General features: G+C 37.6%; 1 protein-coding gene across 1 annotated transcript; it reads right to left on the minus strand.

Moving 5' to 3' along the window:
- Positions 1-10,057: 10,057 nt before the first annotated feature.
- On the minus strand, positions 10,058-12,461 carry LOC130463133 (plant UBX domain-containing protein 4-like). The gene is made up of 3 exons (XM_056832181.1): positions 12,383-12,461; positions 12,292-12,296; positions 10,058-10,432 (listed from the first exon to the last, which is right to left on the minus strand). Exons 1-3 carry the CDS (start codon positions 12,459-12,461, stop codon positions 10,058-10,060), a joined length of 459 nt encoding a protein of 152 aa, XP_056688159.1.
- Between the last annotated feature and the right edge of the window lie 1,427 nt (positions 12,462-13,888).

A 13,888-nucleotide genomic window follows, 5' to 3' on the forward strand; every position in this document is an offset into this window, starting at 1 on the left:
GCGGTAGAATTTCGCGCTTTTTACCTTGTTTTCCCCTATTTTATGCTCAATTTAGTGCTTTCTATTGAATTTTCACTTATTATTGTCCTGTTTAATCATGTAAAGAGTACAACAACTTAAAATTTTTGTAAATGAACGTATTGAAAGTCTCAGAAAGTCTCAAGTTTGAGTTGAATTTTGATTCCCGAACCCAAGTTTCGGGACGAAACTTCTTTTAAGGAGGGTAGACTGTAATACCTCGTATTTTTATAATATTTATAAGTATATTTCATTATATTTATAAGGAAAAATTGACAAAAATAATCCCACCTTTCACTCATCTTCTCAAAATAATCCCAACTTTGGATTATTTTAGAATAATCCAAACTTTAGGGGTTACCTTCTCAAAATAATCCAAATTATCAATTTGCATATGTACAATAGACCCAAAATGGATTAGTAATGACAAGAAAAAAAGACTTTGGATTATTTTGAGAAGGTAACCTCTAAAGTTTGGATTATTCTAAAATAATCCAAACTTGGGATTATTTTTAGAAGATGTGTGAAAGTTGGGATTATTTATGTCAATTTTTCCTATTTATAAAGCATTTTACGATTTATTAACATATAAATAATATTTAAATGCATTTTATTTAATGTATTTTAATTAATTTGAATATTTATTATTTTAATTAATTACGAAACGAATTTAATTCTTGAGTCGGGAAATTAAATGAGTTGCAAATGATTTTTAAAGCTTCGGGTTTTAAATAAAAAGTCCAATTCGTTTTATTAAACGAGCCCAATCAAAAGAGTTTAATTTAAATCCTAAGCTAGCCCAAATCATTTATTTCCTAAGCCCAACTCAAATCTCCTAAGCCTAGCCCATCAAGGGATTAGGGAGCTTATAAATAGGACTCCCCCATATTTAAATGAGCCCCTAAAATTCATAAACCCTATTTTTGCTTTGCTTTCCCAACACTCCTCTTTCCCTCTCCTCTTTCTGCTCGACTCGTCCGCACGCACGCAACCCGGTGCTCGCGCTGCTGTGCTCTCGTGCTGCTCGGCCTCACGCCCAGCGCTGCACTCCCTCGCCCTCTTGCTCGTGCCCTCGCGCACAGCGCCCACACCTCCCTCGCTCTCTCGCTCGTGCCCTCGCGCACAGCGCTGCACTCCCTCTCGCCCTCGCTCGCCTTCCCTCGCGCACCAGCGCCCAGACCCTCTCTCTCTCTCTCTCTCTCTCGCGCAACAGCGCCCAGCCCTCGCTCGCCCCTCGCGCACAGCGCCCAGCCGCGGCCTTCGCCCCTGCTGCTGCTCTTCGTGCCGCGCTGCACACGCACACACGAGTGGTGTGTCGTGTGTTGTGTTGCTTCGTTGTTGTTCGTTTTCCAATCTCTTTTCGCCCAATCACATTAATTCGTGGTTGTTCCGTGCTATAGGCCGGATTGGTATAATTCTCTTCTTCCTTACCTATTCTATTTAAATTCCGTATTTTAAATTATTATATTATTATTGTTTTGAGTAATTAAAATGTTGGGAACCGGTTATGAATACCGTGGTTTGAGGATTTGCGTGTTGTGATTCATTAGGTTTGTTTTAATTATTAAAGGATGAATTTTCAGATTTGTTTATTGAATAAAGCATTGATTTTTATGATGATAAACTAGTGTTATTGGGATTTTCAAGTTAGGGTTTTAACCTAGACCTAATGAGTCATTTGATTAGCATAATTAAGTGATGATTTTAATTATGATAATCAATTATATTTTCAGATTTGAATAAAGGTTTAAAGTGTCGATTTTTTATTCATTTTAACGGCGGAAAAAGTATGTTTTTGTACTAGGGATTGATTTTGCAAATTGAGACGATTTTATTATTGAAAAACGATTGAATTATAAAGTTTAAAGGAGGTTTTAAATTTTATAAAGTTGCTGGAAATTTAATGAACATGGAAATAATTTAAGTTTCATTATTTCGATGATAGGAGGTGATTTCTAGTTGAGTGCTCGTTATTGCATAGTGGCCCCTACGCTTAGGTATTCAAGGTACGTACAAGTCTAGGGCGACCACACCTTTTGTCAATGACATTACATGATTGTTGATGATGTGAATTACATTATGTGGAATCATGTTTATTTTGGTGAACGAGCATGTGATTTGTGATGTTGGATTTATTATGAGTATGGATTTCATTGTCAATCATGTTGTTCAATATTTATGCATGTATGGTTTATTTCACATGCAAGGGATGGATTATTTATTTGTATGCTATTGTACGGGATATCTAGCATACTTTGAGCCAAGTATTCGTACTTCGTTGTACTATTTATTTTACCACATGTGAAGGGTTAGCTCACGTAAGCCACCACACATGTAGGGTTTAGTTGGGAATATTATGTATGAAATGAATTAGGATTTGTCGTGCAAGGGCACAACCCTCATGTTAATGTGCATGATGTGGAGTCTCACCTTGGGGAGGAGGAACATGGTAGTAATATCACAAGTGTCTTGCCTTGTTGATCACAAGTCCTAAAGCATTTAAAATAAGATTGTTTTGGTTGTTGTTTGTTAATTGTATGTGTGCATGTTGGTGAGTCTTGAGTTCGCCTTTAATAAAATATTAATAAACGTAAAGTGCAACCAGAACAAGCTTCAAAACTCTTGGAACGTATATACCTTGAGTATGAACAATGGGGGGAGTCTTGCCGGAAAGCTCGCACTCCTACTAATGATACAAGACGTTGTTTCATTTATATTATGCGCAGAAATTCCGTCGGTATGGCCCGACACTCGGTATGGCCCGATTTTATTATTATATATTTGGTGTATGGTTGGCTCCCATCACCTTTTCCCTTTGTGGATTATTCTTTTGGCCCGTTCGAAGCTTATTCTAATTAAATTGTGAGTCAAGAGTCGAGTCAAGAGTCGAGTCTTGTATTTATGATTGGTTGTTAATTATTAGATGGCTTTTGCATGATAATTAGTACTTAGTGAGTGATGCATGTTTTAGTTTCATTCACTCTATTCTTGTAAGTACTCAGCTTTTGCTGACTACGTGCTTTGTGTATTTTGGTCATGGCCTTTGCCTTAATGACCCTATGATGATCTATCATTTGCACTTGCATTGATGGGGAGTAGAATAAAATAGCAGGTTGGTAGATCGGAATCATGTGGCTTGGGATGATCGAGAGATTTGCATGTTTTCGTATTTGAACTATTTAATAATACTTTAATTATGTTTGAAATGTTTGAGCTATTTATGTTTTGGGTTTTGGGCCATTATGGTTCCAAATTGTAGGAGGCCTCAATATTTCATTAATTATATTTTTAAAAGTTAGTTGACATTTAATTCCGCTGCGAAATTCTAGTACTAGCCTTAACCGTTATCACGGTGGCGGTAATACTTTAGTAATTCCTTTATTTTAAGTTGGAAAATGGTTTTATAAAAGCAAGGAATTATTAGGGTGTTACACTGGCAAAGGAACTTGCAAATAGTTCTTATGCAGGAAGAAAAGGAGTATGTCCTGGAAGAGGCGATGCCCGAAGCCGCAGGCGACGGGGTCACTCAGGCAGCCCTCAATCGTTGGATTGATGCCAACAAGGATATAAAAGTTCTAATGCTTGCAACCATGAGTGCAGATCTATAGAAAATGTTCATCAACTCAGATGCCTTCATGATAATCAGTGAGTTAAAGAACATGTTCCAAGATCTGGCTCGAGTCGAAAGATTCAAGACTCATAGGCAAATTCTTGAGACTAAGCTTAAGAAAGGCGAGCCCGTAAGTCCACATGTTCTCAAAATGATTGGACTCATTGAGAATATGGGTCTGCTGGATCAGCAATTCTCTCAAGAAATGGTTGTAGACACCATCCTCCATTCTATTCATAGCGGGTACGATCAGTTCAAACTGAACTACAGTATGAATTGTCTGGACAAAACGCTCACTGAGCTTCACGGTATGCTGAAGACCGCTGAAAAGACGCTCAAAAGTGATAAGCAAGATGTGCTTATGGTGCGTGGGAGCAAGTTCAAGAAATATGAGAAGAAGAGGAATGCTAAGAAAGGTGGCAAAGAGGCCAGCTCGACTAAGCAAACTGGCGGCACCAAGTCTGAAAAGAAGAAGGTGAGCCAACCCACTTCTGAATCTGAATTCTTCTACTGCAAGAAGAAGGGGCAATGGAAGAGAGATTGCTTGAAGCTTAAGGAAGATCAGAAGAACGGAACAGTCGTTCCATCTTCAGTTATTTTCGTTATAGACTGTATACTTGCTAATTCAACTTCTTGGGTATTAGATACAGGTTTTGGCTCACACTTATGTTCCAATTCGCAGGGACTAAGAAGAAGTAGAAGGTTAAGCAAGGGAGAAGTTGACCTACGAGTGGGAAATGGAGTACGGATTGCTGCATTAGCTGTAGGAACTTATTATTTGTCGTTGACCTCTAGACTAGTTTTGGAACTGGAAGAATGTTTCCATGTTCCAAGTCTTACTAAAAACATCATTTCTGTTTCTTGCTTAGATACTAATGGATTTTCCTTTTTAATAAAAGACAATATTTGCTCGTTTTATTTTAAAGAGATGTTTTATGGATCTGCTAGATTAGTCAATGGACTTTATTTATTAGATCACGACAAACAAGTTTATAACATAAATACCAAAAAGGCCAAAAAGAATGATTCAGATCTCACCTATCTGTGACATTGTCGATTAGGCCATATAAACATAAAGCGCATAGAAAGACTTCAAAAGGAAGGAATTCTAGAACCATTTGACTTAGAGGATTATGGTAAGTGCGAATCATGTTTACTTGGCAAAATGACAAAGCAACCTTTCTCTAGAGTTGGAGAAAGAGCAACTGAACTATTGGGTTTAATCCATACAGATGTATGTGGACAATTGAGTTCAAATGCTAGAGGTGGTTTCAGCTACTTCATCACTTTCACTGATGACTTCAGTAGATATGGTTGTGTCTACCTAATAAAGCATAAGTCTGAATCCTTTGACAAATTCAAGGAATTTCAGAGTGAAGTAGAGAATCAATTAGGCAAGAAGATTAAGGCACTGCGGTCTGATAGAGGCGGTGAATATCTGAGCTATGAATTTGATGACCATCTGAAAGAATGTGGAATTCTATCAGAATGGACTCCTCCTGGAACACCTCAATGGAATGGTGTGTCGGAACGGAGGAATAGAACCTTGATAAACATGGTTAGATCAATGATGGGTCAGGGAGAACTTCCAATAGAATTTTGGGGACATGCACTAAACACAGTTGTACTTACTATAAATAGAGCTCCATCTAAAGCTGTCGAAAAGACTCCATATGAGTTATGGTTTGGAAAGCCTCCAAATGTGTCTTTTCTTAAGATTTGGGGTTGTGAAGTATACGTCAAACGATTAATTTCAGACAAACTTCAACCAAAATCTGACAAATGTATCCTTGTGGGATATCCAAAGGAAACAAAGGGATATTACTTCTACAATACATCTGAGAACAAGGTGTTTGTTGCTCGAGATGGTATCTTTTTGGAAAGAGATCACACTTCCAAAATGACAAGTGGGAGAAAAGTAGACCTCGAAGAAATTTGAATCGAACAACAAACTCTAGAGAATGCTCAAGATGACATTCAGGATGAAACTCAGAGATCTTTAGAATTATCTAGTGAGAATCAAGGACCATCTAGAGATGTAACCCCGCGTAGATCGCAGAGATATAGATCTCAACCGGAAAGGTACTTAGGTATTTTGACGAACGAGAGCTATGAAGTTCTATTAGTTGAAAGTGATGAACCTGCGACTTACAAACAAGCTATGACGAGCCCTAGCTCTAAACAATGGCAAAAAGCCATGCATTCTGAATTAGACTCCATGTTTAAAAACCAAGTTTGGGATTTGGTCGATTTGCCAGATGGCTACCAAGCCATAGGAAGCAAATGGGTTTTCAAACTGAAAAAAGACAAGGATAGGAAACTAGAAGTTCTCAAAGCTAGATTGGTTGCAAAAGGTTACAGGAAAGTCCACGGTGTGGATTACGATGAAACCTTTTCACCAGTTGCAATCCTAAAGTCTATTCGGATAATGTCAGCAATCGCTGCATATTAGGATTACGAAATATGGCAGATGGATGTCAAAACCGCTTTCTTAAACAGCGTTTTAACAGAAACTATGTTTATGACACAGCCTGAGGGTTTTGAGGATCCAAAGAATGCTAAAAAGGTTTGCGAGCTTAAGAAATAAATGTACGGATTGAAGCAAGCATCAAGGAGCAGGAATATACGTTTTGATGAAGCAGTCAATGACTTTGGTTTCATCAAGAACGCAGACGAGTCTTGTGTATACAAGAAGTTCAGTGGGAGCAAAATTGCTTTTCTAGTATTATATGTCAACGACATATTACTTATCGGAAATGACATTCCTATGTTGAACTCTATTAAGATTTGGGTTGGGAAATGTTTTTCGATGAAGGATCTAGGAGAAGCACAATACATACTGGGCATCAAGATTTACAGAGATAGATCTAAAATGATGATTGGACTCAGTCAAAGCACTTATATCAATAAGGTGCTTGAAAGGTTCATTATGGCAGATTCCAAGCGAGGCTACCTCCCCATGTCTCATGGAATGACTCTAAGCAAGACTCAGTGCCCAAAAACACTAGATGAGCGTAGACGAATGAGTGGGATTCCATATGCATCATTGATTGGTCCAATAATGTATGCTATGATATGTACACGCCCGGATGTTGCGTACGCATTCAGTGCTACGAGCAGATACCAGTCAGACCCAGGAGAGGCACATTGGACTGCTGCCAAGAATATTCTGAAGTACCTGAAAAGGCACAAAGATGATTTCCTGGTCTATAGTGGAGATGATGAATTAATTGTTAAAGGCTATACGGAAGCAAGTTTCCAAACCGACAAAGATGATTTTAGATCACAGTCTGGGTTTGTCTTCTGCCTCAAAGGAGGAGCAGTAAGCTGGAAAAGTGCTAAGCAAAGCACCATTGCGGATTCTACAACTGAAGCGGAGTACATTGCTGTGCATGAAGCAGCAAAGGAAGCTATTTGGCTAAGGAAGTTCATAGGTGAACTTGGTGTAGTCCCCTCCATTAAAGGACCAATAGCTCTATATTGTGATAATAACGCAGCTATTGCACAGGCAAAGGAGCCTAGACACCATTAGAGAGTCAAGCATGTACTTCGTAGATTTCACCTTCTACGAGAGTTCGTTGAAAGAAAAGAAGTCGAGATAAGCATGATTAGAACTGATGACAACATCTCAGATCCATTAACTAAACCTCTGCCACACTGCAGCTATGGGAATCAAGCATGTTGGAGAATGGCTTTGATGTCCTTATTTAATGTTTTAAAGTTTTAGAGTTTAATACTTTGTAAAACGTTATTGGTTAACCATTCATATAAATGAATAGAATTCATTTTTCCATTTAATTTGTGGTTTATTAAATGATGAGTCCCTTCAATTTGACGATATATTCAAGATAGACTGTCAGGACCAGTCCTGTGACTAAGAAATGTCTATCAAGTGAACTTGAATGTCAAAAGTTGAAAATGGACGAGTGGAATGCAAGATGACTAGTAGTTATGTTTCTTAAACTATGTGGACATAGCAATGTCGCAATCATTTGCATAGATACTTACTTTGGGAAGACTAGTATCGGACAGACCTATGAAACTTTACTGTAAGAGATGAAAATCTGTCATAAGTAAATTTCATTAAAATTATTAGACACTAATCCTCAATACCTGAGTGATTTGAGATTACTTGTTTGAGAACTGGTTACTTTGACGTTGTCAACCGTCGCACCGTAAAAGAAGGCTATAACGGCAACGCTCGGGTAATCACCTATCAAACGAAGTCTAATCTCAAGATCGCAAGATTGGGATTGCCCTCCCATAAATCGGGATGAGATGCTGAAAGTTGTACAAGGCCACTCGGAGAGCTAGAAACTGTAAAATGCATGGTCGTGCTCAGATGAATCATAGGCTATGATTATCTGTTTATTTGATCAGTTGAACTCTGAAACCGAGAAATACTTCTAGACATAATAAGGATGATAACTCTTACCTTATGTTCATGAGCAAGCATCAAGCGACAAAGGAATTAGGCAATGCACACTTGTCCCTAAGGACAAGTGGGAGACTGAAGGAAATAATTCCCTTGGTCCAAGTATGCATTCAATGCTAAGTCTAATAAATGCGGTTCAGTATTAATTAATTACACAAGTTAATAATTCAGTGAGATCCAGTGAACTGTATGCCTAGCTAGAGGCCGCTTCAGTTCAAGTGGAATTAATAATATTAATCCACAACTTATTCTTGTATGAACCCGTAGGGTCACACAAATAGTACGTGAACGGATCAAGTATTTAAGTGAATTAAATACTCCATTTATGGATATTCGGAATCGACGGATCTCGGTTACAGTGGGAGCTGAAATCGTCAAAAGGCAAATTATGAATACTCCGGAAACGATGATATTGCCGGAAGCGGAAATATGGATCGTATCGGAACTATAAATATTATCCAAGTCGTAGATGTTGCCGGAAACGGAAACATGGTACGTATAGGAAAATATTATCGAAAATGGAAATATTGTCCGAATCGAAAATATTGCCGGAAACGGAAATATTGTCGGAATCGGAAATATTATTGAAATCGGAAACTATTTCCGGAATCGGAAATATTAAATATTTGTTCGAAATGGAAATTAATTCCGGAATAGGAAATATTAACGAATCGGAAATGAATTCCGGAATCGGAAAATTAATCGGAAGCGCGTCGTATGAAATAAACATCGGACGAGCTTGCTAGACGCAAGGCCCAGCACGAAGCCAGGCCTGCGCCTAGCAAGCCCATGCGCGCAAGGCATCACAGCAGCTCGCCAAGGCACGCAGGCCGAGCCAAGCAGCACGCAAGGCCAGGCCCATCGACCAAGACAAGGCTGGCGCGCCCAAGCAATGTGCCGCAGCGCTGTTGGGCCGAGGCTTCTCCGCGCGCGCTTGCTCCCAGCTCCTCTCGTGGGCTGCGCGTGCGTGTGTGCGTTGTGTTCGTGCATACGTCGAATCCTTAAGAAATTAGGATTAGATTAAAGATTAATTTCCTAAAGCTACTAGAGTTAGTTGTTAAATTAAACATTAATTTATAGTTTTAATTAATGTCTAATTCTAATAGGATTAGATTAATTGAAACCTAGTAGGCTTCTAGTTCCAATAATCCAACCCTATAAATAGGTGATGGAATTCACAATTTATTATAATGCAATTCAAGTATTCATATAGTTTCAAGGTTAAAACTAATGTTAATAATTTGCCACAAATTATATTCGAATAACTTAAAAACCTTAGGTTGAATTCTAATTAATTAAATCTAAGGCGGATCCGAACGTGTTGTGGACTATCTACGGAGGGACTACACTTGGAGTCCTAAACTTGTTCTTGTTCGGTTCGGGAGCAGCTAGGGAGGGCACGCTACAAATGTATGCATCCTAAATTATGCTAATTGTTATGTGGCAATTAATTTGGATTCCTGGCTTTATGGTTTTTCCTCATGAAATATATATGGTTTATATGTATCATAACCTAACAATAACAACATTCGAGATCATTGCACCAAATCTTATACTTGATCTGGTTAATTTTCAAAAACCAAAGTTACTTTATTCTAAAGGTTTCAGCAGGAAATAAACGGCAAAGGAATGAAAAAACTCAAGCATAAAATCTTGACTCTGTAATTTTTTGCATATATACTCTATATAACGGTTGGACAACTATATAAAAACATAAATATTATTGTAGAAAGAAACATCAAGAAAAAATTAACAGAAATAAAAACAAATTGACAAATACCAGCTCTAGACTGTCACATTATAACCATATACGGTTCATCGGTTCCCACATAAACGACTCAATTCATCTCTTGTATATGGATGATTCGGCAGTTCACCAAAAGTGCATAAAAGTAGCACAAAAAAGTCAGGTAAGGTTTACATTTCGGATGCCATATGTTCATTTCGAAACATTTTATCCCAACCAGAATATGCAAACGGCTACTTTAATTAGCTTAAAGTTTCTGCATTGCAACTGAGTTAGCAAGGCCAGCTTGCTCTATTGTTTGGTTCAGATCATTGAGCGGTTTGGGAGGAAACCCGACAGTCTGAAGCTGGTAAGTTCTACTTCCTCCTGGTCGTGAGGCATCAATGAAGGTCCCAATATCATTAATTGCGTGATTGTAGTTAAAATGAGCCACCATACGAGTCCCATCTACTAACCTGAGCTGAATTGGAGTTAATGGTTGGCTCTGATCCACAACCAGCCCAGTACAAGGAGGCGGGGCAGAATTCAGAGGAGCAGGAACAGTATGCTCAGATACTGCAGAACTGTTTCCTCCAAGGGTTCTTCCAACACCTTGAAATGAAACAACGCGCTTCACGGGTTCCTGAAGTTAGTAGACAACCAAATATCAGAAAAGTGAAAGATAATATGCATGATGCTAGAAAAGATAGTATGAACATGATGTATCATCATCAGTTACAAAAAATGTGTTTTATACACCTGGTCATTGACATGATCACTCCCTGCATGTTGTGTGTGTATTCTTCTGTGTGTGTGTTCAACTGCAGTTTTATACCCCTGGGTCTTTGACATATTCCTGGCTCTGCTATGCTTTTGCTCATTTATAATAGACATTCAGTGAGTGATATAGAACAAACTAGAACTGAATGTTGTATTTAATTTCCTTCGTAGTTCAGGTTTCCGACTTATTATGTACTTAATACATTTTGTATTTTTCTTTGAAGTTCGTCCAACGTGATAACGTGCAAAAGCAAAATGAAGGCCAAGACACTTGATCTTCATTTGAGCTACTACCATCGATCATCTACATATAGTATATATGTAGTACATCCTAGCTAGTTAGTTTTTTCTAAGTTTTAGTTTTTCTTGGGTTTGATTTATGATGTTGTTTTGGACTATCTGGTTAGGATTTCGGTTAGTGATATAGATGCATGTATGTTTGGATTCTGGTTAGTAACATACGTGTACGTACTATGAATTATAACTACTTAAGTTTTTGTAAGTCAATTTTATTGTTAATTGAAGACCAAGAATTCACAATTAAGGTTATTTATTGATCGATGTTGTGTTACGTTGCACTATAATTTTAAATTCATAATTGTACATGATGAATAATGTTTTATTATATATATATATATAGGAAAATATAGGTGGAAAAAAAAGGTTAATTATACAAATAAATCTGGACGTTTTTTGGGGTCGTATTATAGTGCTCATTTAGAATTAAATTTCCCGCCAAAATAAATTTCTGGATGCCTGTAGGTGTCGAGGACATTAAATAGGAAAATGTTAAAGCAGGAAAAAATCTTGTGGAAATCAGACCTGTGGACGCTTATAATCGTCTAGGCTGAAGGAATCATGGGCGCATGCCAGCGTCGAGGACATTGATTAGGAAAAGGGTGGGGTAAAGCGGGAAAATCTTGTGGACGGCTAAAAGCGTCGAGGCTCTCGACGCTGTCGACGCTGAAGGATGGATGTGGACGTCAAAAAGCGTCTCCATTCTCGACACCAAAAAGCGTCGAGAAAATTCTCGACTTTAATTTTCTCGATGCTTCTGTAAAGAGTCGAGGGCTAATTTGTCGACGCTTTTAAGCGTTGAAAAACGGTCCAAAAAGCGTCTCTAAAAGGCGGGATTTGTAGTAGTGTATCCTATTTGGGCATACTAGTCACTTTCCATAACCTGCAAAACAGTAAAGGAATAAAGACCCGATGGTTCCAACAACCTACAAATTATTCAACCTTATTAGTTCTAATCGAGTTGTTTTAACCTTAAAGGAATAAAGACCTAATCAAGAGTTTAATGACTAAAAGCTCCCACTAAAACCAATAATTTATATTCTTTACAAATTTTAAACATAAAATTGTATTTCCTGGTCCAACCGGAAACTTACAAATTTAACTAAAATTTAAAGCTCCCATAAAAATAATTTTAAATCCCTTTGTATTATTTTCAGTTGATTAAAATTAATTAATTAATTATAATTTTACCAAGGTTTTAATTTTATTAAAATAATTAGTATAAAATAATTTACGGTTTTTTCATGAAATGCCCATGAGGTTTGCAAAAACGCACCAAATACCCTCTCGTGTTTCGATTCACACAATATACCCTTGTTTATCCGTACTGTTCATGAGATGCACCTAACAGTTAACGGCGTTAGCCTGCCGTTAGTAGAGTTTTACTATTTTTCCCTTAATTGTGTTATGGCGCCATTTACTTACCTTCCCTTTGACAGAAACTCAAAAAAAATAAAAATTCTCATATTCTTCTCTTTCTCTCTCCTCTCCCATGTTCTTCTTCAAGCCTCAATACTAGAAACCCAGTAATTCTGGGTAGATCCTCCTGCTCTCTGATCGCCGGCGGCGTCCGATCTGCGCTCTGTGGTCGCCATCGGAGGCCGATCTCTGGTCGCCGGCAGTGATCCGGTGTTACGCACTCAGATTCGCTCTCTCAGTGTTCCTTCTCATCACTCCCTCCATTTCAATCTACTGTGATGAGGACGATTGCTATTATCTGCTTGGATAATTAATTTCTCTCCTTTTGTTTTTTGTTGTTGTTAATTCTGTACAATTTGTAGTTAGTGAGAATTATTTTCTGATTTTTGGTAAATTTTTTTTAGGGTTTCTGAAAGTGCGAACACTTCGGAAATTACGAAATCTTACTATAAGCTATCCTTGAAATAGTAAGTGTTAATTCGTTTGAATTTCTTAACTCACTTAATTTTTTTTATAAATTTGTGAATTAAATTTTTGATTAATTTGATTTGACTTGGATGACTTAAATGTATTTTGCAGCCATCCTGACAAGAATCCGGACCCTGAATCAAAGAAATTGTTTGTAAAGGTTGCAAATGCAAACGGTAACTGTGTTGGTTGATTTTAATCTGTACTTGATTTAACTTAATGTGCTGGAAATTTAAAGGTAACATTTTGTTTCGAATTCGCAAGTCTAGTGATTGGTGTTATTAATTTGTTTCATAGCTAAGATTGTGATTTTACTTGGTTTAAAATGCCAATTTGGTACCGTTTTCCACCTTTTGGGCGGAGGAATTTGGAAAATGATGGAATGTAATTTGAATAACCGCAGCCAACCATCTCCGATCAGGCCTGAAAAAGCATCCCCCAATGTGAAATTTGAATTTGAGGAACAAATTGCGATTAACCAATCCCCTCAAATTGTTTCTGATCCATCCTTACACGGCTATGCAGTACACAAACTCTTCCCTTCATAGGTGGAAAGGTGGGCTCTTTTGTCAACATCAAGCTCTTCCTTGGCAGCCTCAAGCTCTTCCTGTGACATCAAGCTTCTCGAACAGTTGCATTAAGTTCAGTTACTACAAAACCATTAGATTAGTTTTTCCGTATAAGATAATGACGTAAATTAATGAGTCTAGTTTGCTTGCACTTGGGAAGAGAGTTCGTTCCTTAATGGTGGCTGCTGGATTTAGATGTAATAATGCGGTGACTAATGCACTGATCGATATGTATACCAACAATATAATTCAATTCAATCAATTTCTTATTGGATTTGTTGTTTGAGCATTTCAATTTTCTTTGATTATTACTTCTATATTTGTTTTAGGTTGATTAATTAGGTGAACGATTTGTGGAAATCAAATTATGCAGTTTAAAAGCAGTTTGAGTATTTGGTGCAACATAGTTTCAAAATAGTTGTATATTGTGCAATAAGTTTATAAATAGGGGTATTCTGTGAATTATAAACATGACTTAACGGAGGACTAACAGAAGGTCGGTTTAGGGGTATTTGGTGCAAACTTGGGAAAACATAGGGGTATATTATGTGATTCAAAAGACGCGA

The sequence above is a fragment of the Spinacia oleracea genome, chromosome 6 (genome assembly GCF_020520425.1).
Source record: "Spinacia oleracea cultivar Varoflay chromosome 6, BTI_SOV_V1, whole genome shotgun sequence".
Lineage (NCBI taxonomy): Eukaryota > Viridiplantae > Streptophyta > Magnoliopsida > Caryophyllales > Amaranthaceae > Spinacia > Spinacia oleracea.